Below are 27566 nucleotides of genomic sequence, written 5' to 3'. Positions count from 1 at the left end.
TCATGTAAACCATTGGACACAAGAAAGACCAGATACAATAGGTAGCAAAAATTATTTGCAGGGCTTGATCAATATTTACAGTTAGGCCTAGAAATTTCGTTATGACATTGATTTTGATCTTATTGCCCACGCCCACCCAAGATATTTTGCAACTGCAATTAGAATAGTAGGTGAAGTGCTAGTACGTAAGATTCTTTCAGCTTCCACACTCCTACTTGTGCCTAACAACTTGCATAAGGGCCTCAGCCAAACCCGACAGGGAGTTGCATAAGCTGGGCAGGCAAATAACATGTGTGCAACTGATTCTTTGTGGGCCGGGCAAGTGAGACAATTGATATCACTTGATTTGGACTACCTAGACATAAGAGATCTTAAGGGTAGTGAGCCCACCCTCAACTTGAAATACAGTTTTATATCTAGTGGTTTTGTTATAATGTCCCTGTATGGTTCAAGGTAAGGGCTGTGCTTAAATTATAGGAAGGTTTCTGTCAATGAGGATGATTCGCTATGTCTCACGGTGTTATTAGTGTTCACCTCAATATTTTTCCTTTAGACACTCTTTTTAAATAAAACTCGCAGTTGTCGGATATTCCCAGAGCATTTTCAAGCCATTGTCAACTAGGGTATCTCTAATGCCCCTAAGCCATCTAATTTTATGGAAGCTATCAGATTTGATTATGTCCATTAAGCCCGCGGCATATGGCTTTAATTCTGGTGTTGTTCACAACCTGCGCCAGTATAGCACTGGACGTAGTTTTACAATATCTGATATAAACTTTCTTCCAAGATCATAATGTAACAGACACAATGGCGTGCTTTGGGAGAGATTAGTAATGCTATGAAAAAAACTATTTTATGACACACTAAGTTTGGATGCGTTCTCAAACCCCCATAGTTCTCCATCATAGAGGGCTGAGCTTACCACTTTCATATCATAAACTTGGAGCACATGTCTAATAGGTTTAGTAAGTGCCTTTTTGTGCTCCAGTTGTATTGCTCCCGACAATTGCCGGTGCTTGATTGTTGCCAGGTCAATTTGCTGATTCCACTTTAAATCACTCTGAATGTTTACCCCAAGATATGTGAATGCTCTAACTTGTTCCAATGGTCAGTTGTTCATTGTGATGCTACCTTTAAAAGCTCTATGCAGGTTAAAAGCCATAAATTTCATTTTCGACACATTGACTTTGGGACCACGATCAGAACAAACTTTTCAAAAATTTACAGGGCTCGCTGGAACCCACTTGGTGTCTTCGAAACTAACAACGTGTCACCTGCGAACATTAAAATTGGTATTTTAACACCAGCTAAAATCGGGGCATCAGTATTTACGGGTGACAGGCAGTCAACTATTCCATTAATGTGCAAGGAGAATAGGGTGGGTGCCATGGCACAGCCCTGGTGCACCCCTCGCTCTACCGGAAATAAGCTGGTAACCATGCCCTGGGATCCCCAGCGAATTTTAGAGTGTAAGTAATTATTTGGGCAACCCCAGTTCCAGCGACGTCACCAACAGGCTGGAACGGGGAACAAGATCGAATGCGAACTTTAAATCTACAAAGGCAGCATATATGCTGCCTTTGCCCAGGACCACTGTTTTCCATAGTAATACAGTAAACCGGAAACACTTGATCAATAGTGCTGGTGTATGCCCGAAACCCAGCCTGCAGGGGGGGGTCAGTATACTAAATTCATCTATCCATTTGTTGATCTTTTTGAGGATCATCCTACCCACTATCTTTTATAGGGAGTCTATCAAACTGATAGGTCGGTAATTCCCCGGTAATGATTTATCACCTTTTTTATACACAGGGGCTATTTCGGCTCCTTTCCAGGAGTCCGGTACAGGGGCACCTTGAGCAACTGCGTTAGCCACTAAAGCAATGTATCTTCCCCATCTTATTTTGTCATGTAAGAACACATCGGCAGGAACGCCATCAGGCCCTCGTCCGCCTGCTACTGCTTCAAGGGCTAACACAACATCATTGGTGTTAAAAACCTCTTCTGCATAGAATACGTAACTTGGGTCACCCCTATTATTCGCAATTGGACTTCATGATTATTGTGGTTTAAAATATTTGACCCAATCTTCCTTCATGACATTATTTTGTGGTTGTTCGGGTTGACCCCCATGACCCCATTTTATAATATTCCAGAACAGTTTGCTTTTATTCTGGATGCAGCCTCTTTAAGGTCCTGCCATCATTGCTCATCCCAGGAACATTTAGCTTTGGACAGGGAACTCTTTTGTGCCTGCCGAGCTGCACGTACCAGCGCAGGGTTTCCATCTTTAATCGCGTTCCCAAGGAGAGCTCTCGTCTGCCTACATTCCTTGTTATACCAGCGGCAGGACTTCTGGCCTAATGTTTTCTTTGGTTTGCAATGCTTAGCAAAGCAGGTTCTCATATGTTAAAACAAGTGTTCATGAGACTGGTTGACAAGATCCAGTGGGCCGCTGGTGGACAAAATATTTTCTAGTTCTAATAGGATATTATCAACATCTTTGGAAATTCTATCCACCGTCTCAGTATTTTCAACTATTCGTTCCCATTGAAGGCATCTCATGCCGTTGGTGGGAACAACATCATGAGAAAACAATTCAACATCTCGCCCCAGTAATGTCTCGTGCTTCCACCATCTAAAGGTTGCACAAAGGGGATTGTGATTGCTTTCGGGGCGGTCTCTAACAAACATTTCATTGATTGTGTGCCAAAATGTTAAATTCATAAGGATATAATCTATCCTGCTCTTACTGTAACTATTGTTAAATGTATTCACCATCAGACTGCCTTGAGGTGTCCTACCATTTAATGCCCTAAGCCCCTTCTCTAAGCAGATGGAATTTATTTGGATGATACTTCCGTCCACTTTTTTAGTGGATCAAGTTCCAGTTTCAGGATTTTCCATTGAGCGTCTTCTTCATCAGAAAGTTGCCATTCTGCAGTGGCAAGTGGCTTGAAGGTTGAATTAAAATCACCCGCAGTTATAATACCATTGGCATCCATGGAGTACAACTCGAGGAATTCGTCCAAAGCCGCTAAAACTTGGGAATGTCCTCCTCTAGTTCCCCTCACGTAAATGTTATAGATGTTAATGCTCTTGAGCAGGTCCAATTTTAGCCTTAATACCTGTATGTCATTACTCTTAGAGGGGAGCTCCTTTTGACTAATGTCTACTTCTTGGCGGACCCAAATGGTTAGGCCTCCTGAGGGCTGGCCTTTTGCTCCTTTTATTGCCGGAATATAATAATTTAAAAAGCCTACACAGTGTTGTGGTGCCAGGAGCCATATCTCCGGGAAGAGGCAGATGTCAAAACAATTGATAAAAACATGCCATTCCGGGGATGAAACTTTAGAACTCATCCCCACAATGTTCCATGAAATCAATGTGCCTCTGCTAGTAGTGGGATAAGTACTCGGTAGGGCGTGTGGCTCCACTATGGGGATTTGACTTGACTCACTCTGATACGCTTCCTGAGGTTGGCGTGGGGTTACCATTTGGATGGGCATAGCAGATCTATTAGTGCAATTGAGATTTGTATCTGTGTGGCTGCCTTTGGGGATTGTCAAGTTGCCAGTTCTTTCAGCAGCTTGACATATGCTCACTAAACCGTTTGGTTCCCCTAAGGTGATTAGGCTAAGCTCATACTGGAACGCCAACTGGATTGTGAGTGGTGGTACCATTTGAGTGGACTTGGCAGTACTATTACTGCAGTTCGAGTTCGTGTCTCTATAGCTACCCTTGGGGACTGTTGAACTGCCAGCACAACCATGGTGTAATCCGGGCTCTCCTGCCAGTCAGTCATTGCTTTCTAGTGTAGAGCTACCCATCCTGCCTAATTGCGGCTGCCCAAGGTGGTAACTAGTCTGGGCTACAGGCCGGAGCTTCCTTAGCTGGATGGATGAAAAGTCAGCGGTACAAGTTCTAAATTCAAGGGCAAATAGGTTTTCGGCCAACTCCTCCCTCTGGAGGGTTAATTCTATACAGTCCAGACAATTGGGAGGGGAAGTAAATCTACGCAGCCTTAGTGATATCTTCTCTGATCACTGACCGATATCCCCTTACATGGCGTGTCCAATGGATTGCCTTATTGGTCAGTGAATCTGCACTTTCTCTACTTTTGTTGGGATCCAACTTTGGCACATTCACCATGTATATTCTATGACTATTGTATGCTTTATCAATATCCTGTTCCCACCTCCCCTCTTGGGTGCTATGCTGGTTGTTTGTAAGTGTAGGGATGTTAATTTTAATGCTCGTATTGTGCGATGAGTGCCCCGTTGGTGTTTTCTGTATTGCTTAACCTAAGAATGTTACATGTAGTGGAGGGTACTTGATAGTAGTAGGGAGCAATGGTAAGGATGGTAGGGACTTTTTCCACTTAGCCACCTCACTGAATGATGGAGTAGCTTTATTCGGACCACCAGTGTTTAGCTCAGCAGCAGATGTTGCCTGAACAGTTTGTTGGCTTAGTGGAGGGGGGTTAGTAACTCCATGGATGACACAATTTGGTCCTAGGGTCCCTCCTTCAGACAGGAGCCCAACGGCCAAAGTCAGATTCTTTATCAATGCCCTCATAGTCCCAATTTCTTCTCGGAGTGAGTGTACCTCATGGAGTATAACCTGCAGTGTTTGATTTACAACCAGCTCTATGGTGTCATCAGAAGATGGTACCGGGGCAGCATGATTCCCTCCCGTTGGGTATTTGACAATATAGCATACCTATCCGTACAAGTTACTAAAGGCTCATGAATTTGGGGATGACTATCATCTAGTTCTGCGGGTCTTGTAGCGCTGATGGGGGAATCATCATCCCTAGCTAGTTTTGTTCGACTCCTTCCTTTATTAACTTTGGCACGTTTTTTGTGCATTATAAAAATAGCAGGGATAGCAGGGCGCTTGTCAGGGCCTACACACAAAGGTTGGGCTAAGCCAGGGGAGAATTATTTCCATGTGTATTCAAATTAGGACCCAATACTAAAATATCCTCACATCTTCAATTAATACAGCTATACGGTCCAGTACACAATTGTTACCAGGATGCTTGGTAGCCTTCCTTGCCTTTTTCCCTTTATTAGTTCTACCCACGATACAGCCCTCCCCCCACCTCCACCTTCCATTAACTTTCTCTTTCCCATGTCAAAGAGGGTAATTGCGATTAATTAGGTTAACTCTTCAAACTTTCCCAGCAGTAATTTAGTCAGGGGTCAGGTTTAGACTGTAGATAAGTACAAGTAGGAAGGGGGGACACACAGTACCTCTCAGTTCATGGTTAAGCTCTCGTAGCATTCCAGATGGCAAACGAAAGAAGGGTGGCCCTGCCCTGCCTCTTCCTGGTGATGACGGGCAAGGACTTCACTGCGGGGGGAGAGGCAGCACTTTAAGCGCGATGTCAAGCGCCTCCCCCTCACTAGCGGCAGCTGTGTGTGCGCGCACTGCACACTGGGACCTGTAGTTCCCCTGTCTGCTGGCTGGTACTGCGGGACAAAGCTGGATGGCGTCCGACGTTGTTGTGGGACTCCGGTCCCACCAGGACAAGAAAGCAGGCAAAGAGGACTCCTGTGAGCAATGGGGAGCTGCAGGGGGGTAGGGTTGAGCAGGCTGGTGTCCCGCGCCTTGGGGGGAGAAGCAATGCTTTAAGTGCGATGGCAGGCACCTCCCCGTCACTAGCGGCAGCTGTGTGTGCGCGCACTGCACACTGGGACCTGTAGTCCCCCTGTCTGCTGGCTGGTACAGCGGGGCAAAGCTGGATGACGTCCAACGTTGTCCTGGGACTCCGGTCCCACCAGGACAAGAAAGCAGGCAAAGAGGACTCCTGTGAGCAATGGGGAGCTGCAGGGGGGGGGGTAGAGTTGAGCAGGCTGGTGTCCCGTGGGGGGAGAGGCAATGCTATAAGCGCGATGACAGGCGCCGCCCCCTCACTAGCGGCAGCTTTGTGTGTGCCCACTGCACACTGGGACCTGTAGTCCCCCTGTCTGCTGGCTGATTCTGCGGGGCAAAGCTGGATGGCGTCCGGCGTTGTCCTGGGACTCCTGTCCCACCAGGACAAGAAAGCAAGCAAAGAAGACTCCTGTGAGCAATGGGGAGTTGCAGGGGGGTAGAGTTGAGCTGGCTGGTGTCCCGTGGCGCGGGGGAGAGGCAGAGCTTCAAGCGCGATGTCAGGCGCCTCCCCCTCACTAGCGGCAGCTGTGTGTGCGCTGACTGCACACTGGGATCTGCAGTCCCCCTGTCTGATGGCTGGTACTGCGGGGCAAAGCTGGATGGCGTCCACGTTGTCCTGGGACTCCGGTCCCACCAGGACAAGAAAGCAGGCAAAGAGGACCCCCGTGAGCAATGGGGAGCAGTGTGTCATGGGGCAGGCCTCTGGCCTGGGTGGTCACTCTTTCAGGGGGACAGACTAGCTGGGCCACGGGCCGCTGGTTCCTCCCAGACATCGGAGCTAAGCATCTCATGAGCATTGTTCTCCTTCCTGCACTTCCCTTACTCCAAGGCTAAAATATAATTGTGATAATATGGTAAATAGTATTCTTCTAGAAGAGGAAGCAAATCATAACTGTATTTATATTTCTAATATCAATCCTACCTATTATTTTGTTTCTTTAGTTGGCAGTTTTGTAGATGTGTATGTGTATTGCAGAGCAATCATTTAATTCCTAATCATTGTACTGAGCAGAAGAAACAGCACATTCGGAAGTATTAACTTAACTACTGAGCCAAAGATGCAGCTGTCTTTAACTAATTACCTCAAGTCCCACACGTGAAGGGGTGCTGCTGCAGCAGCAGTTACAGTAACAGCATCAGGGGTGGACAAGTCTGGGCCTTGGAAGCAGTTGACTAAGCCTATGTCAACCAGAATAACTGGATATGTATCATGCTCCTCACAGCACATATAAGGCCCCCAACTCAGACATGCAAGATATGACAGCAGCCCTCTGCTTTCTGTTCTAACCAGAAACTCTCACACCGGGTGTTCGAGGCTCGTAGACATATTTCGAATTCAAGAAGGGCCCAGATTCAAGCAGATGTGACTTCTGTGGCAAGGCCCACAGTAAGCCCTTTGGCAATGGAATGTGTTGCTGTACAAGGGGGACAGAGAGGCATGCTGGCCAATGCAAGTCCGAGATCCACAGCATTTTGCAGAAAAGAACCAACCAGGTGGAGGAGGAGATTGAACGCCAGGATCTTCTTAGTGGCTTACCAGCCATGTACGTGGTACAGTTACTACTAAAAACCCCATACATAAGTACTTTACAAGGACAAGGGCATGCATGTGGGATCCCTTGGGACAATTCAAAGGGCAGCTAGTACCAGACCGGAAGGAACGAAGCAGCCTGAGTTACCTCCTCATATCTCAAATAGCGTAACTAGCCCCAGACTTGAATAATAAGCAATTGCGGAGATGGTGACGTTGGCAGAAAAAAACAGTTTACCACTCCCACATCACGCAACGCAACAATAATAAAATCCTGGAAGAATTTACAAACCACCCTCCAGTAAATAAAACAGTAGGGAAAGTGTTGGATTGTGGATAGGTAAAATTTACTATTCCCACTCCAGTCAGTACAACAGTAGGGAAAATGTTGGCTAGTGGAGGGGTAAAATGTTCTGTTCCCCCTCCATTCAGTACAACAGTATAGAAAGTGCTGGATTGCGCAGTAGGGAATGTGTTGGATTGCGGAGGGGTACAATTTACTATTCCCACTCCAATGAGTGCAACAGTAGGGAAAGTGTTGGATTGTGTAGGGTTAAAATTTACTATTCCCATTCCAGTCAGTACAACTATAGGGAAAGAGTCGGATAGCCGAGGGGTAAACTTTACTCTTCCCACTCCAGTCAGCACAACAGTAGGGAAAGTGTTGGCATGCAGAGGGGTTACATTTACTATTCCCAATCCAAGTAGGGAAAGTGTTGGATTGCAGGTAGGTAAAATGTACTATTCCTACTCCAGTCAGTACAACAGTAGGGAAAATGTTGGATTGGGGAGGAGTAAAATTTACTATTTCCACTTCAGTCAATACAACAGTAGGGGAAGTGTTGGATAGTGTAGGGGTAAAATTTACTATTCCCACTCCAGTCAGTACAACAGTAGGGAAAGTTTTGGATTGCGGAGGGGTACAATTTACAATTCCCACTCCAATAAGTGCAACAGTAGGGAAACGGATGGATAGCAGAGAGGTAACATTTACTATTCCCACCCCAGTCAGTACAAAAGTAGGGAAAGTGTTGGATTGCGGAGGTGTAAAATGTACTATTCCCACTCCAGTCAGTGCCACATTCAAAACAAAGAAAACTTCTTGAACAAAATAACATTATTTCTATTATTTCAAAAACAAAGTAAGTAAAGAAAAATATAAATATATGTAAAGAAACTTTGAATATATTTATAAAGATAAAAAACATATTACAATGTTAAATACATTTTACAAATAACTACAAATATTACACATACAATAAAAAAATTCATACAAATAATGTTTTTATTTAAAAATTATCTATTAACAAAAGCATAGTTATTACATACATTTTATTTAGGTATTCTCTCCCTATAACGCCACAAAACTCACAACCTACACCTAAAACTTAAATATTTACACTATTAATATAAATATTTAGTAACAACTAATTATCATTATTTAGATATTAATTATTAATTAATTATAATTAATTCACTTCCCACACTATACCCCACAAAGCACACAACACAAATAAAATTTCACTGAAAATTATTTACACAATGACCGTAATTAATTATCAATGTAATCATTAATATTAATTACAAAAGGAAGGGTAAATCACAACCTACCTTCAAAAACATCTCAATATTGGACTATATCTTCCTAAACAAGAAACTCCTAAGGAAATGTGTAAGCTATCATGTCCAACACAGAACCGAAAGTGACCATCATCCAATTTCCATTGTGGTCAATGCAAGTGTGATGATTCCTGAGGAATAGAATCCGGCATGTCAAAAACTCTCCATCATTGTTGGCCCATTGATCAAAAGGATCAAATTGGGCCCGGCATGCATGGCCAAAAACGCATGCTGGATACTAGTCCATGCTCCCCATACTACGGAAATTTAGAAACAGTGGACAGCAACGGTGAAAAAGCTATATGAAGGCATAACAGCACACAAACAGAGCTACTCAGAAAGAGTACCCAAAAGAGGAAGGCGGTTCTCGTATCTTGATAATAAAGACTTCAAAAGGAAGTGTCGCCGTGCAGAGCTCCTACACAGAAGAAAGAAGAGCTCACAAACAGAAAGCATGCTGAAGAAAGCATGGAAACAGCATTAAAACAACCTGGATATTAAAACAAAAACGACAAGAGGAGGAATGGAAACTCAAATACTACCTGCTAGTGCCCAGTAAGTCCAGGGAATTCTGGATGCATGTCAACAGCCTGACAAATAGAACCTCCAAGGAAAACGTTGTCCCGGCGAACACATAGATGGCCCATGCAACAAGACTATACATCAACCCTGATAAAACTGGGGATTCCATCATGAAGTCACTTGATAATAACTTCAAAATCTTGGAGGAGACCCCACTGGTTTTCTCCGAAAAGTAGACATCAAGCATCTTGAAGGGCATTCGGAAGGAGGAGCCTCTGGGCCACACGGCCTCCTGGGGAATATCTTCAAAGAAGACCGGGAATTTTGGACACCATACATGTACAGACTGTTCAATGAATGCATTTTAACATCAGTCATCCCAGATTGATGGAAAGGCTCCATCCTGCATCCCATACAGAAAAGGGTAGACAATACCCAATCGGAAATGTATAGGCCAATTGGAGGTAGCCGGAAAGGCCTTCACAAAAGTGTTTTTAAACGAGTTGGAGGCTTGGATCAAAGAGAACATCAAACCTCAGTACCAGATGGGGTTCAGGCCAAACTCCTCCACCACGGGCAATGTTATTGTTGTTCTCCTACCTGGCTGCTAAGGCTATAGAAACGGCAGAGCCCCCACTTTATGCTTATTTTGTTGATTACAGCATCACTTTTGACAGTATCGATCGAAACATCCTCTGGTGAAAATTTGCGAAGTGGGGACTACCCGAGAAACTTCTTTCGGCAATCATAGCACTATACACGGACACATGGGTCGGGACTAAGATTACCCAGGGTAATGACGCGTTAAAAATCTGTACAAAAAAAGGGCTAAAGCAGGGGTGCATCATTGCTCCTGCCTTGTTTAATTTATATACTGCAGTCTTGGGCATGGAACTGCTGAAAGGGAACATCTTCCCACCTAAGCTAGGCCACACCAGACTTCCCAATATGCAGTACGAGGATGATCTGGTGCTATTGGACCAAACTCGAATTAGGATGAAGAGGGCATTGGACATATTCCATCTATATAGTGCAAATAATGTCTTACAAGCAAATTCCACGAAAACCAAAGTCCTGGTATTTGGTCAAACAATTAAGAAACACCAGCTGAAATCACAATTGGGCCCGCTAAGGGTAAGCACCACCTGCAAATACAACTATCTATGTGTCTGGTTGTCAGATACAGGTAAATCCAGCTTGCAGGCCAAGGCACTGGCAGATAAAGCAGCCCAGATCACCTACGCACTATGAAAATGATACTGCAACTCGCAAAGTCACTCCGCAGTGGGGATTTGAAGAGTAATGTGAGTGAAATTGCTGCCAACGATAAGCTATGGACATCTTGCCTTCCCTGGCATGCTCACCGAGTCACTAGAGCGCTGCCACACAGCAGCCTAGAGGAAAATATTAAATATCCCAAAAACGACTTGCCGCCCACTGATCCACCTAGCATTTGAACTTGTGAAGATGGACATTGAATCTAAAAAAGATCTAATCAAGTACCGCCATTGGGTGTCCAGAGCAGAGCCAGATTCAACGAGAGGTCCAGTACAAAAATAGCAGCTGGTCAAAGTGTTTGGCCAGCGCCAGAGATTGGTTGAACTTGTCCCCAGAGAGTACAGCAATATCAATAGACTGTCTAAATAGGACTTTAAACGTGCAAGGCAAGCATGTATTTGAGGAGCAGGGCATTGAACCAATTAGAAACATCTTTGGTGCAGTGGGTCTTGCCATATCTCATGAAGTCATCTCTTGTCAACCATATTTGGAAGCTCCTCTAGGAAGACAAACCAAAAGGAACATGTTGCTGACCAGCCTCCTAACCCTGTTCATTCGGGAATATAGGTCCCACTGAAAGAACATTCCAGCAGGTCATGTGCAGTGCAGGCTGTACATTTACCACTCTGAGTCGGCAGCAAAGCTCGTTTGCTGCTTGCCTGCTCTGCTGCATTAGAGGCAAGTTTATTTAAGGTCAATTCTTCTGCAAAATGTGATAAGAACATGCAAAGATGCGCCGATATATATCTACACCTCGGCTGTCCCAATGGAACTAGCACAGACTGGCACATTTTCTGCTGAGGCTGGAAATCTCCTGCGTGACGCTTGCCCATCGATGGGGACAGATACTTGAAAATCTTTAGGAAAACTGTGAGAAGGTTTATGATAGATATGGCCTGTTAATCTGGCTTTAGCACTTTGAAATAATTCTTAAATCAGAGCACTTCGTACTTTATTGTTGTGCATGCTATTCTAAGTGCCTGTTTGACCTAGCATGTGGCACTTAAGGCGAACAACGTGCTCCCCCAAGAACGTACATGATAAGATAGGGCTTGACCCCCTGGCTCTAGTATGTGGAGGAGCTTTCATTCCTGGGCACACTGCACTTTACCGCCTCGCTTGTTTATAAGGTACCTTCCACCAGCATTCAAGACCTTACTGTACAGGTTGGTAATACTTGGCTAAGTCATTTCATAGCCTTTAGAATTTGGCTATGTGCACTCTGCGAACACACGCATGCTCTTAAAAAACCTTGGCTCGGCATGTGGCACATCTCGAACATTAAGGCTTTCTTTACCTTATTTCTATGCATGTACACAGCGCGCTCAGTATAGCTTTTAATATTTTACCTTTTTCCCTAGGTGTAACCGACACTTAATTTACACAGGACAACGTTGTTTACTCTGGTTTGCGTGGTTCAGTTTTATATACATTTTAATCCATTATGTCACCAGTTTGTACCAGTACCTCTGGGTATCACTTGGTCATATTTTTTATTGGCACATGCTGTTTTAAAAAAAAATGTTTTGTAATGGTTTTTAGTAGTCACACAATAAAGATAGTTGCTTGATTGACTAACTCACTGGTAAGGCAAGGTAACTGCTATCTTGATTGTCCCTTACCTTCCAAATACCTCTTATGTTTTGCTTCCCTTTGTCATTTACTTCACATTTAACTAAAGTGTCAACGCCTTACGGCCCTTCACCCAAAAAGTGCTTTACTTCAGCACTCAACCAGTGTAACGCTTCTGTTTACAAAGTATTGGCCTGCTAAGTTGTCACACTTCCACTCCCCCACATAAACAGATGCTGTTTCTCACCATTACCCATCAACTGTACAATTGAACAAAGTAGCAGCTCACTTTCTCTCTTTCTTGTTCAAATTGCTTGGCCAACTGAACAAAAGCAACATCCATTCTTGGGAGATGTTCTGCAATGTGGTTCAATTTTGATCAATGGAGTGATCAATGATATTCATTCATTACTATTAAGTGTTGGTCAACATTAGGATGCATGTCAGATTTTCAGACTATCACCAAGGGATACATAGTCAAACAGTAAATCAAAATTGGAATAATCTACATAGGCTGGGGGTATCGTGGACATCTGGTGTGGATCATATCCTTGTGGGCCCACACCCTGCCTCAAACCCACCTGTATATCTTAAATAGCTGTACTGTGAATAGTCTTGTCAAGAAATAGCTGCCAGGATGAAGGATAAAAGTGGTTTATCTCAATCTGCCCTTTTCTTTGTGTGGTAAAGTCAGAAAGTGTATTATTAGATGGGGTGGATGGTAGCCCACAGCAAGTAAAAAATGTCACTAGTCTAGTTTGGTCCATTTAAGCATTCCGTAATTTAAACCTTAGCTCCCTCCTGTTAGCTAGGGCATAAAGCAGACAGCCATAACTTAAGAACATGTGTAAAGCAGTTAGAAGCATCAAAACTGTTAAAAAGTCGAAAACACAACACAATTAAATTCCCACTCCAATTTATACAAAATAGAGAATAGTTTAATTAACAAAATGACACCAATTTGACAGGAACCCAATCAGGGTGAACAGGAGATATGAATTTTTAAAGTTTTAAACAAAAATAGCTCCAAAAAGTATTAAGCGTCAACTGCAGCCTTGTGGTTGCGCTTGAAGACCCAAGCGTTATTTAAGGCTGACCATGATGGAGCACAGGTCAGTTACAGAATCCAGGTTTGACCCAGTCTGAAGTTTTACCTCCTGGTTTACCTCCTGGTTTAGTCTTTGAAATGGAAGCCAAAAATCCTCACCATGGCTCCACAAGGCCAGATAGCCATTAGACACAGTCCCAGTGAAGCAGTTGGAAGATCTGAGTGGGAGAAATTCAAAATTAATGCCCAAGGAAGGTCCCTCGCCGTCCGTTGAAGATTTCTACATTATGGCTTAGTCATTTGTTTTGAGCTTGTATTCCATCAGCAGGGCAATGAAACTGTAGGAGTACAGCTTGACACAACGCAGGGTCCTATGACCCCGGGAACAGCACTAGGGGGTCAAGACTCGTTCCAGCAGAAGCAACCAGCAGGGACCATGACAGGGCATGTTGGTACTGGGCGGCTCAGCTCTTCAGGAAAAGGGTTTCTTTCAGTTTGTTGTGTCCCTGTAATTTAAATGGAGGTCACCCTACTGACCCATGGAGCCCACTTCTTTGTTTTGGGAACAAGTGGGAGCTGGTACAGTCCTTCAGGTCTCCTGGAAGGTTTCAACAACAGGTGCAGTTCCTCATCAGTTCCTCATCTTTCTTCCATAGATCCAGTAGTGTTTTGGATAAGGTGCCCAGGGGTGCCACATTGATGTCTGACACTAATCTGTGGGTGGGCAAAACTCCTGCTCCCTTTCTAGCCAATGGGCAACACGTTCCGAGGGGTAACCCTACACACTTTTCTTTTAGGTACTGTCTGCCATCCAGTAAACAATCCAACACTGCATCTCTCTATCTAAATCCAACAAGGCAGAACCCTTCTCCCTCTGTGCAGAGCCAGTGCACCCCCCCTCCCCTCTCCCCGAGAGTGGCCACGGAAATGAGCAACCTCTCCTCTGTGGTCACTTCAAAACAGTTCTGGAGGCAGCTCCTCTCCCTCTGAGATTAGTGCCTTTCCTGACTGGGGTAACAAATAATGGTGCTGCCAAGATGTCAGCTAACACTTGCTTTTCACTGTAAGGACATATTTAACATTACATCTATGGGCAGTAAGGCCTATGTAGGGGTGATTTATTAGTATTTAAACTGGCCAGGCATGCCAAAAGGGGCTCTGTGACAGGTCGAATATGTATTTTAAAACTGCCACCGCCAGGCTACAATGGTTTGCCTGCAGTCCTATTTGCATTGTCACTGAAGTGGGTGGCACAATGGGTGCTGCAGTTAACTGGTTACATTTAACTTACACGCTCATGGTAGACGTTGTACCATATAAAAGGGATTTACAGGTAAGTAAAATATGCCAATTGGGCGTACAACCAATTTCAAAATGTTTTAGCACATGGCCCGTTTGGTAGACCCCCCAGAACACAGTACAAAAAAATAAAAAACAGCAGCATCCGTCCACAAAAAAAACGAGTGATCATTCACAAAGATGCATTTTCCTACTTGTACAAAAACAACAAGAGTAATTTGGTTGAATAATGAGTATTTATCTGTGACCATTAATTATTCCGATATTTCTCACCGAAAAACATGTGTTTTACAGATTTCTGCTGTTAAACCAACCTTCTCCTCTGGGCTTGGGAGTGGATTTCAAGAGAAATAATAGCCAGGCTCCTCCTGTTTCCATGTAAGTACACCTAAAACTGGGAAAGGTCTGTTTGTGTGATGAAGAGGAGAACGGATTGACTTTGATGGCTGTAGGTCTTTCAGGGCAGAAGGTTGTAAAGTTTGCATGTAAGGGTTTTCAAAGGTTTCTACGGTGGCATGATGGTACAAGTATGTAATTTGGCCCAAACTCCACAGACTCAGTAGTTTGCTGATTAAAGATTCAGGCGCTCTATTATGAATGTTACAAAAAAGTGATGGTTTGAAGTTCATGGGCCTTTTTCCAAACTGCTTGTATTTGGCTGGGAACACCATTGTGTACTAATGATATCAGGGTATAGGAGATGTGATAAGTTTTAATTCAAGGATAAGGTAGGCAGCAAAGTTTCGTGCTTGTAGGCGCTTGCATAGAATTTTGCTGGGGCGTAACAAATAGATGGCATGGCAGTAGTCCAGGCGGTATGGCCCACTGTGCTTGAGGCAGTTCTATGTTGTGTCGAAAGTAGATGGAGGACCCCTCAGAGAAGAAGGAGGTATTAAAACACTTTGAGTTGCAGGTGATTTCTGACCGAACTTGGGGGCATATTTACAAGCTCTTGTGGCCACCTTATTTACAAGGCAGCGTTAAGCCACTTAATGTGGCTTAACTCTGCCTTGTAAATAAGGCACCCTTTTACCATATACTTAGCGTGAAAGGGGAGCGCAATGGGTTTTGCTGTGAGCATTCCACCGCAACCCCCATTGACTTTGACGCTGCCCCATATTTACGAGGGTGGCGTAAATATGGGGCTGTGCCAAATGAAAACTTGGTCTTATCATGGCAAAATGAGGTGAAATGTTTAATTTCTCCTCGTTTTTGCTGTTTCCATGTGTTCTGCATTGTGCACCACACATGGAAACAGCAAAACACCAATGATTGTTTAAGTGCAGTAAGGTGTCCCTTCCTGCACATAAACAATCATTTAAAAAAAATTATGTTTTGCAATTCTATGTGTGCTGCATTGAGCAGCACACAAAGAAGTTACAAAATTTAATTTCAAGATTGTTTATGTGCAGTAAGGGACACATTCCTGCACATAAACAATCTTCCCCTGCAATGCAGACACCCTTGCACTATGGTACATTATTCTTGTAAATATGGTGCAGCCTTGCATTTCTAAAGTGACAGAGCATGTTGTTAGTCTTCTTGCCTTAACAACACACTTCGCCACTTTACAAGTAAATATACCCCTTGATTTAGTTGGTGCCCAATACGGTGGTGGTCATTCGAATGCGGCAATAGTGAATTCTCTGGAGCATATGTGTATGTATTTCATTCGGGCCCCTAGAGCTAGAGCCAGTTTTGCCTCATCTATTGTTGATCGTGGGAGAGGCAGTTTTTAACTGGTAAGTTGTTCCCCCTATCCTTGGGCACCCCGATTTGGATGTGATCCAATCATTGACGTAATTGTCGTTGCTTAAATTGTGGCTAATAATTGGTAAGAAGCCCTGTAAATTGCATGCAGAAACATGCATATGATGGTATAATACTAATGTACCTGCCTAGTGCATTATTGAAAATGTAAGCAGTGCAGTGTAGATCTGCTTAGGGCGACACCTGTTGAACATATTTATGCTTTGCGTTTTTCCACAAATTCTTTCTAATCCAACATCTTTATTTGCTTTACAGTATGCCCCAAGGAATCTCTGCAAGCAGGTATGTAAATGCCTAGGATTGAATGAATGAATTTGCTACTTAATTTAAAAATCTGCATTGTGAAGTGCACCTAAGTCAATATCAAATCTAATGTTTAGAAAATATCACAAAAATGTGCCCTTGATAAAGCTGACCAGTTACAGAATTTATATTAGGGGAAGATTGTCCTGATGCATTATCAGTAATAATTAAACAGCTGAATGTAGTTTGATAGACATATTCTAAGTCATGAATAACCTTAACCAACACAGTATTTGGAACACCTACAGTTTTCTGTGTCCCTTCTGCCATGTCCATTTCAGTTCCATTACCCATAACACACTAGTTTCTTGGTGCTTGAATGGACGGAATGCTGAATGATGCAAACATTCTCTCTCAGTCAAGAGATCTGGGTTAAATCCATTGTTCTTTTGCCCAGTACGCCAGCCCAGTTTGGACCCAGCCATATGCAAATCAGTCTTGACCCTGTGGCTCTTGGGAACAGTCCAGACCGAACTGTCAAGACAAGTCCTACCTGGACCGGAAACAAGCATCCTGGGACCGGTTAAACCCGGTATACAACCTTTACAACGAAACTTTTACAACGAACTACCATTACAACGCAACTTTTACAACGCAAACCATTACAACGCATAGCGCTGGGGGGCGCTCTAGGATAGGGAATAGGTTTAATGTACTATCCAACACCTTCCCTACTATCCACGGGGACTGGAGTTGGAATAGTAAATTAAACTATTCACTATCCAGCGCCCAAAAGCATTATGCGTTGTAATGGTATGCGTTGTAAAACTTGCGATGTAAAGGTAGGCGTTGTAAAAGTATGCGTTGTAACGTCATACATCTGTTAAACCCATACCACCCAGATTCCTTAACCATGATCTCCAACTCCAGAGGCCAACTCCATCCATCGTGTCACTGACATTTCCAGGCCTTTCATGGTGATCTAGAACAGAATACACTACGATAACTGATAGAGATGAATATTTACGAAAATATTCAAGTTATAGGGTGCGTCCTGATAGTTATTCACTATGAGACTGCCTGTAACAAAGTCAGACGCCTTTTCCATCCCTATCAGGAAGTTGTAGTCTTTTATTTTTTGGTACTTCCGCTTAACAATGTCATATCTTTCATAAAATAAATTGTAATGGATTATGTTACAATACTCATAATTTAGTAATTTATTCAGTATCTGATTTGCATACGTGTAGCCAGAGTAATTATGGAAAGGACCTTTGATTAACCTGTTTTAATTGCTAAAGTTTTTCAGTCATGACATTGGTCTATTAATTTTCCACACGTGTTCGCACCTATCAACATATATGGGATAGGGGAATCAGTTGTAATATTTTATATCCCCTTACCCATGACGGAACATTTTCAGTGGTCGAAAGAATTTATAATGTACTTTCCAGTCACTTTTTCCTGATTTAGTATTTTTAGGTGACATTAATGTATTGATGGATGCTTCATCAAATTCCCTTACATAATCTCTGTTCCTCCGTGTGCACTCTTTAAATTATGGGTAATGGGTGAAGGATCCCACACTTATGGCAGAGTGCACCCTAAATTACATTTTTCACACTACTAATTTTGTGGTGGTTAATATTCATATAAAATTGCCATGGTCAAACCACATTTTGATATTGTTTGAGATACAGATACATGGAAATTTAAAAAGCTAAATAAATGGGCCTCAGGTAATGGCAAAAGTTTACATTAGATATGAATGCATAGATGAAGGTATTATAGAGTCAGGAAGCATTGAAATAGATATTGACGCAGAAAAAAGATTTGGAAAAATTTAATATATTGACATTTATTTTAAATGAGGATAATCTATTACTTCTATACCTAAAATGAACGTCAGGAAATTAGATAATGATGGTCTGAAACTGGAAATTAAAATAGTAAGAAATTTAGAAATCAAATGGAGAAGGAATGACCCCAACTCAGAATGAAATGCAACTCAAATCTCATAAGTGTCTTTAAAGGAAATGGATTAAATAATCATCTGGTTGCCTCTGTAAAATCACTGGGATTCACCGTGGTCCATCCATCCCATTTGTTTAACATGTAACTCATATCACTAGATGAGCACATGTCCTACTGCTACACCAAAAGAAAACTAGAACAATTTTCTTACCATCTAAGGTAAAATAACCAATGCTATTGTAGCGATGCAGTTTTGACTGCCATTCAGAAAGCGTAGCTGACACACATCAAAGCAGCCAGTTACTCTACTGCCGGAACTCTTTCTTCTACCAGGAAATTCTAGCCATCAAATCACTCTCATCCTTAAAGATATTTACAGATCTCTATCGAAGCAAAAGTAACATTTAACACTGCTGCATCCCACTCAAAACACTTCATTTTACACCTTAGTCTCTGCTCTTCTAGTTAGAGAAAAAAGGTATTTCAGAAGCAGTTCCATACTAGTCATCGAAGTGCCAAAGCTCAGAACCTCTCAAGATCTCAATCAGACCTTTTCCGGTGCTGATGCATTAGTCTGGAGCTCCCTCCTATTGATCATGGATCACTTTCATCCTCATGGAATTCCGAATAAAACTAAATACTCATCTGTCCTTCATGCTAAATTCTATCTACAAAGCATATGAGGCACATGAACAGATTATTAGAGTAGCTAAGAAACACTTTGAATATAGGAAATTTAGCTCAGATGCTAAAGCCCAGAATGTATTACTTACCACATTATAAAAATTAGCTAATCCAAGAGCAATGCCTATAGAGGTTATCTCCTCTAAATACTTTTTTATAACTATTTTCTCTTTCAAGATAGGGTGAAGATTATCCATGATGAATTCATTGATTTAAAAGGCTATTTGTACCAGATACATTAGTAGCAACTGAAGCAATCAGTCCTGCTTTGTGTGACGTATAGTGATGGGAAACTGATCACACTTTTTTCGTCATGTGCAAATTTAAGTAAAAATTCAATTAATTTGTATTTTTTCCAGGGTGCAGTTAGGTACATTTGCATCCAACTCCCCAAAATGCAAAACCCACTCGAGCAAAGGCTCTTGGGTTACACAAAAAATACTAGAGACCAACGCACTCCTGTAGACAATCTCAAAACAGTCAAATATACATATTTGTGATACAGTCCCTATAGGACAAAGAAATGTTCCACACTGCAAATTCCAATATTGTTCAGATGATGTTTATGTATTTCTCTTAGATGGTACGAGCAACAGCCAACATGTGTTTCGTCATGACGGGGATTTTTTCGAGGCTAGATGGTCACAGTAATGGTCGCTTGTCTGAAAAGCAATTTCAAAAGGCATCCCCAAGTCAATGGGAGATGCAGTGTTGAAAAATCGACTTTTCTTATACTTTGGACGCTTGGAGGACGCGGCAGTGCTTCAAAAGAGGGGCTTATCGAGGCTCTACTTCAAATTGTATCCATGGGTGGATAGCAGGAGGACACCACTTGCCTATAGAGAATTACTTACTGTTCCACAGCTAGAGGGAAATACAGCTCTTGCTTACTTTGTTTTGAACAGCTTTTGAAGTCTTCTGCTTGAACTTCATGTAGAACTAACATGTTGGAATTTCTCAACACTGCATCTCCCATTGACTTGGGGATACCTTTCGGAATTGTCTTTCAGACCAGCGACCGTTACTGTGACCATCTAGCCTTGAAAAAGTCACCGTCCTGACGAAACACATGTCGGCTGTTGCTTGTACCATCTAAAAGAAATACGGAAACATCATCTGAACAACATTGGAATATTTGCAGTGTGGAACATTCTTTGTCCTATACGGACTGTATCACAAATATGTATATTTGACTGTTTTAAGATTGTCTACAGGAGTTCGTTGGTCTCTAGGTTTTTTTTGTGTGATGTATGTTTGCCCCTTGCTTAAAGGATTTTGAAACACTAGTAGCTACAGTATATCTACAGGCGTCCTGCTAGACATCTGTCCTTGTAAATTTACATAATGTATTAAAGACAGAAAATCTCCATATTTTTTCGGCACAGTTAAGGCGTCATTCTATTACTTTAAATTAAAGCATAATGCTTGTTAGACTGAAGTAGCCAATAATACAGCCACTTTTGAAAATGACTTCCCTAGACACCAATGACTCTTCTAATTTGCAAGATATGTCTCTGTTGCCTTACCCTAGAAAGCTATAGTAAAAGCAGTATTGGACAGGTCCTTAATTACAGAAAAGCGTTGGGGCCACGTGACAACCTTTATGGAAGATTGCTGTCCAACATGGAGAAAAGGTGGTAGTAACATCAGTATTTGATTACTTAAAGACGGCAGTCGATGGTGGTGTTTTGACACACTGGTTTTGCTTGAACGTTTGACTTGTTCAAGACCGTTGACATTCAGTTATTTATGCAGCACCTCTCACAGTGGAAGAGGTGTGGCGCAGTGGCCAGGGCGACTGGCGCTGGACGCTGGGGATCACGGTTCGATCCCCGTCTCTGGTGGCAGGGGTCTTCCCAGCACCATGTGACTCTGGGCAATAGCTCGCTTAATCTTCCTGAGGGCCCCCAGCGCCTAGACACCTTCGGGTAATTGTTCGCGCTTTCCAAATACTTTACATTTACAGTTATTTTTTTCGGGTATTCCTAGGGAATGGGTTAGGTTGATCCTGAATGCTAAAACACAAGCTGTACAACTTGGCCACTCTACATCTGAACCATACAGGTTTTAAAGTGTGAAAAAGTAGAAATTTCGTAACAACTGTAAACATGCTCCTCCTAGCTGTTCTTGAGCTTGCTGTTCTGGGAGTTAGGATACCTGTTCTTGAGAAAATATCGACAGTGACAAGAGACCTTCACAGGGAGAATGATGCGCTTTACACATAAACAAACATTCAAACTATGACCCAGTTGAACGGAGGCCATTTCATGAAAAAAGTGAAAATGGATCCACCATGATTGACATACACATGTAAAGGTGGGCATCCAGGGCCGCCCACATGTCCCCTCTGGCCGTGTGATTAGCCGAGTGGTGGTTGGCGGTAATGTTGTCGGACCCTCGTAGAAATGTTACCCAGTTGAACCAACGTTTGAACGTGGCTTTACTCGTGTTTTTCCAGTTACCTAGAATTGTTTTGGCGGCTGCGGTTAGCAAGACGTCTACAAGTTTGCGGTTCTCTTTGGAGTCGAGCTCTGTGGCCAGGAAGGCCATGGTTATGCCTGGTAGGCCGCGTTGTATGTGGCAGCCTGTTAGCGTGTCTATGAGTTTGTATACTTTGCGCCAGAAAACCTTGACCTTGGGGCGTAAGTATAGGACGTGAGCAAGGTCCCCCCTTGCTTTGTGGCAGTTCCAGCAGGTGCCGCTCTCGCTGGCTCCTGCTGTTTCTAGCTTGGCTGGGGTCTAGTGTAGTCTGTGTAGTAGCCAGTATTTTGTTTGGGCTAATTGTGGGGTTATCTTGTTTTTGAATGCTGAGATCCATAGTCTGGCCCTTTCATCTTCGTTTAGTGGTCTCTGTAACTCCCCTTCCCAGAATGCTAGTGTTTTGTTGTTTAGTGTTGTGGTGCGGGGGGTAATGAGTTTGTAAATGTGAGCAGTTTAGTGGCCTGTCCTGTTTAGGTTTTGTGAGTACTGTATGATGGATGGTTTGTGTTTCGAGAGGTTAGCTTTGGTGATGGCTGCCTTGATCCTGAGGAATTCATAGAACTCCTTGTTTGGTAGTTTATGCGTGCGCTGTAGTGCTTCGAATGTGAGCGGGTTGCTGTCTAGCTCTAGTTGGGCCGGCGTCGTGATGCTTCTGCTGTACCACTCTGTGTTCTCTAATGTCCCCCCTTTGTATGTCACCTTGGAGTTGTACCATATTGATTCCCATTTGGACCCTTTGATGCTGACCTTCAGTTCTCTGTCTACTCTGAGTAGTGCCGTCTTTGTGTTCCTGATGATTGCATTCTTTGCTTCTGGGTGTCTGTTGGCCATCAGCGCCATGATTGGGTCGGCCCCCCCAGGATGCATCTTTCCAGGTCGAGACAGACCGGCATGTACTCTGGTGTAGGGGAGATCCAGTGTATGCCCTGTTTTGCTAGGCAGGCCATTTGGAAGGCCTTGTAGTTCGTAAGGTTTAGCCCACCTTGGTACTTTTTTAGTCTAAGTTTTGATAGGCTGATTCTGGTCTTATCGATAACCCCCCCCCCCTTTCTCTCTCTATCTTTTCTTTCTCTCTCGCGCTCCACCACAAGCCAGACATTATATTTTGGTGTAAGCAGTCAAGAATTGAGACAACTGTCTGTATATGTCAAATTTATTTTCAATAAAAATATTTTGAGATAAAAAAAAAGACATACACATGTAAATATCAGTATTTAGCAATGGAGCAAATAGGCTAGCACGATGTTGTAATTATTTTTGTTTATTTATTTGCTGTTTTATATAGTGATACGTGAGGCACTGGGTATCAGAGTGTTTATATAAGAACATCCAAGCAGTTAACAAAATCACTGTTTCAAAGTTAAGTATAAAAAGCAAAGCATAGGTAAAACATTCACTTAGATAGGTGTTGAAGATTAGTGTCATATGATTGGGGGAAAGTGCAGCTCTTTTTACACCTTTTTTACTAGAATTGCCAACAGAGCAGAAATCACTGACATTGACCAACGAAATCACAGAACAAACCATTGTCACAGAGTCCAGAAAAATCTAAATCGGTCCAAGAGCATTTCAACCCCCACCCATGAATATCCACAATACGATTTACAATGCTAAAAGAACACTTACCAAAAAAATACACGACTCGAAATGTAGATCTTATTCAGAGCAAGGAAAACAGAAATCGAAATCATAATGCAATAAATACTGCATGCAAACCCACAAATGATTAAGCTTTGGCAAAACCAAAAGGTCTAGCCTGTAATATTCGGCTTCAGAGCTACTGTCTTGGCCCATACTTGTTTGCGTTTAACATACTTTATGGTGAAAAGCATTCCAAGATGGCTGCCCATGCCAAGCAGCCACCTCAAAATACTTTTTATAGTAAATTATAAAAAAAAATCAAAGTGCCTGCCCACATGTGCAGAAGCATGAACACACATAGATTGTTATCTTAAAATACTTTTTGGCAAAAACGATCCCAAGATGGCTAACCATGTGTGCAGACAAAGGGTCACAAACGGACCATCATCTTGAGATGCTTTTTTAGTTCCACGATGGCTACTAGTGTGCGTTCACATTTGCACACATGCATAGGCACAGGGGGCCATCTATGAATACCTTTTGCAAAAAAAATAACAAATCCATTTCAAGATGGCAGCCAAAACATGCATACGCTTCCACACACACAGGTGGTCATCTTGCTTTGTTTCAAAAAATTAAGGTCACACACAATGCCGCACATACCAATACAAGCATGCCATGTGGTAGCACTGTGGTGGGTGCTGGTGGGTCCTTGCAAGACAAACAAAAACAAGAAAAATAAAGAGGAGCAAATAATAAAAAGTCATTAAAAAAAACGCAATGTTCCACAAGCCCATTGGGACTACTTTATGTAGCTACGGCTACATTGTGCACATGAAGAATGCTGCCTCTCACAACGTAGTGAGGCATGGACTGATATGGGCTGACCCCCTACACTATGCTGTGCGCTCTGGTGGGTGGAGGTAAAGTGTGCCTGACAATCTAACAGACCAATACAAATGGTCTATTGTTAGAAATGGGGTCTCTGGTTGGCAGAGGTTTGCACCCTGTCCAAGTAGGGACCACCACTCAGGGTAAGTCACACCCTAAGTTAACCTATGCACACCCTCTGGTAGCTTGGCACAGAGCAGTCAGGCTTAATTTATGAGGCAATGTGTAAAGTATTTGTGTAACTCTTAAATTAGAGTAGCTCAATGTAAACACAACCAAAAAACTCCACTTAGGTTTAGAAAATAGAGAATATTTATCTGATTAAAACAAGACCAAAATGACAAAAATCCAATACGGTCGAGATAAGAATTTTTAAAAGATTAAATGTGAAAACTGTGCGTTGAAGTCACAAGTGGTCAGAAGGTTACTTGAGGGTGTGAGGGACCAGTGCAAATGCAAAGTTCAAGCCGGCGGCGATGAAAGGCAGGCCGGCAACAGAACCCATGCAGGGTCCGCTTAAAAAGTACCTTGTACGGAGCAAAGCATTGATGTTAAGGGGATGATGCATCTTTTCCATGCAGTCAGGTCACTGCTTTGTCATCGGGTGTTGCAATGAAGGCAATGCGTCATCGTTGAGCCGCGCAGGATGTTGATTCTTCATCGTCGAGCAGCTTCTGCATCTGCATCGAAGTGCAATGCAGCGGAAATTCCCATGCCATCAAGAAAATAAGTCCGTTTTTATAGAAATTAGCTGCAGAACCCACTTCTAATGCCCAGGACTGGAGGGGGCATCTCAGGCAAGGGTAGCACTCACAGATGGCAGAGTCCAGCAGCACCAGCAGGATTGCATTACGTCTTTTGTGTCTCTGAGACTTCAGAAAACAGGAGTCAAGTCAGCAAGCCCTTGGAGTCACTCTAGGTTCAAGTGAGAGAGTCCAGTCCTTGTCCTCAGCAGAGCAGGTCAGCAAAGTAGAGAAGCAGTTCAGCAGAACAGTTAGTCACAGCAAAGTGACAATCCTTTCAGCACGATACAAAAGGGGATGATGGACGGAGCGTTTGAACAAATCAAACACTCACCCCCAGTCAACTGATCTGGGTTTAATCCATCACCATTCTTTAGTTCACTCAGCCACCCCAGTTCAGACATGGCTATATGCAAATCAGTCTGACTCTGTGCCTCATGGGAACAGTCCAGCCCGAACTGCCAAGCCATGTCTTCCATGGACCGGAAACAAGCATCCTGGGACCGGTTTCGGATTCATAATCCTCATCAGCCAGGCTATCTTGAATCCAGTGGCCAAGTGAACAAGGGATTGACTAAAGAATCTTACTAAGAGTAAGAATGCCCCGGAGCACTCTTGAATACACAGTCAGTGTAGTATATCCGTGAGCACAGGTATTGAAATAAAGTTTAACTGGCCAAATGTTTTCCGTAGATTTATTCAAAATTAATCATTATTCCATCATATTGATTCCATATGGTGAAGTTTTTAAAGACATATCCATCATTGATGATCCATGGTGCATAAATTAACATCCACAGTGTTATGTAATCCCCGATGCATTTCGCGCTTAAGAGCGCTTCGTCAGGGGGTCTGAAAAATGTAAACAGGAAAAGGTTGTAAAAATACTTAATGTCAGGAGCGGGAAAAGTACCGAAAAGCTACATGGTGAAAGATGGTGTGAATACCTAGAAAAGTGAGATTCTAAAATAAAGGAAACCGGCCGTGCACAGAACGTGAAAGCTAAAGGTTGAGTGGGCTGTATTTAAGATTGCCCAAGGTCAATGAAATCACAGGTTGGCACCCAGATAAACGTGAAGTAAAATGCGAAAGAAACGGTGGTGTGAGGAACACAGCGCGTGGTCGTTTATAGTGAGGGTGCAGACGAATCAGGCACGAAAAGGTGATAACATACAAAATGCTCCTTATAGCAAGCCAAAAAGTGACTGAAAGACGCGTGTCTGAAAGTAGCGAGGGTGCAGAAAAGTCGGGCATGAGACGGTGATAACATGCAAAATTGCCCCTATTATAAACCACAAAATCACTAAACGGTATGCGTGTCAAAGATGGTCTATAGAAGGGTTCTTACCCGTGGAATGGAAGTAGTGAGGGTCTTAATCGAAACCATGAAGCGGTGAAGACCAGGTCCCGAATGATTGCGAACCCGGAAGACGCCGCGCATGCGTGGTGTGTGTACAAATACGGTATAGACCTAAACATAAAGGAGAGACTCACTGAGTCAGTACAAGAGCGAGTGCAAAGTACACTCGAAATGGGAACAACATTAATAATGACAGGGTTAAGATGATCAAAAAGGTGTATGTATGTGAAAATGTAAAAAATATGGGGTAAATAGACGGAAAAGTGAGAGTGTAAAAAAGTGTAAAAAATGTAGACGGAATAAGTGTGTGACAGGACTATATGGGTACTAACAATTCAAATGTGAAAACTGTGGGCAGATAAGGAGTGATATACAATAAATCAACACAGTAGAGGTAATATACTAGCTTAAATAAAATGGTGAAAGACGAAAGATGTAGGTCACAGCAGAAAAAGAGAGATATCATGTAGCAATATTACATCACGTCTGAGTATACCCTGCCACACTTAGGGCGAACAAAGCGATACAAAAGGGGATGATGGACGGAGCGTTTGAACAAATCAAACACTCACCCCCAGTCAACTGATCTGGGTTTAATCCATCACCATTCTTTAGTTCACTCAGCCACCCCAGTTCAAACATGGCTATATGCAAATCAGTCTGACCCTGTGCCTGAGTGGGCTAAAGAATGGTGATGGATTAAACCCAGATCTGTTGACTTGGGGTGAGTGTTTGATTTGCTCAAACGCTCCGTCCATCATCCCCTTTTGTATTGCTTTGTTCGCCCTAAGTGTGGCAGGGTATGCTCAGACGTGAGTCCCTTGCTCACTTGGCCACTGGATTCAAGATAGCCTGGCTGATGAGGATTATGAATCCGAAACCGGTCCCAGGATGCTTGTTTCCGGTCCATGGAAGACATGGCTTGGCAGTTCGGGCTGGACTGTTCCCATGAGGCACAGGGTCAGACTGATTTGCATATAGCCATGTCTGAAATGGGGTGGCTGAGTGGGCTAAAGAATGGTGATGGATTAAACCCAGATCTGTTGACTGGGGGTGAGTGTTTGATTTGCTCAAACGCTCCGTCCATCATCCCCTTTTGTATCGCTTTGTTCGCCCTAAGTGTGGCAGGGTATGCTCAGACGTGAGTCCCTTGCTCACTTGGCCACTGGATTCAAGATAGCCTGGCTGATGAGGATTATGAATCCGAAACCGGTCCCAGGATGCTTGTTTCCGGTCCATAAAAGACATGGCTTGGCAGTTCGGGCTGGACTGTTCCCATGAGGCACTGGGTCAGACTGATTTGCATAT

The 27566-nt window shown here is 43.1% G+C and overlaps 1 protein-coding gene across 1 annotated transcript in view; it reads left to right on the top strand.

Moving 5' to 3' along the window:
• LOC144782986 (uncharacterized) overlaps positions 1 to 27566 on the top strand; it is a 606463-nt gene that overhangs the window by 271458 nt on the left and 307439 nt on the right. The window contains exons 4-5 of the mRNA XM_078662199.1: positions 14826 to 14909; positions 16557 to 16583. Coding sequence (XP_078518325.1) covers positions 14826 to 14909; positions 16557 to 16583 — 111 coding nt within the window. The remainder of the gene's footprint in view (positions 1 to 14825; positions 14910 to 16556; positions 16584 to 27566) is intronic.

The sequence above is a fragment of the Lissotriton helveticus genome, chromosome 9 (assembly GCF_964261635.1).
Source record: "Lissotriton helveticus chromosome 9, aLisHel1.1, whole genome shotgun sequence".
NCBI classification, from domain to species: domain Eukaryota; kingdom Metazoa; phylum Chordata; class Amphibia; order Caudata; family Salamandridae; genus Lissotriton; species Lissotriton helveticus.
Note: the sequence above shows the minus strand (reverse complement) of the source record. Positions and strands in the feature narration are given on the sequence as shown.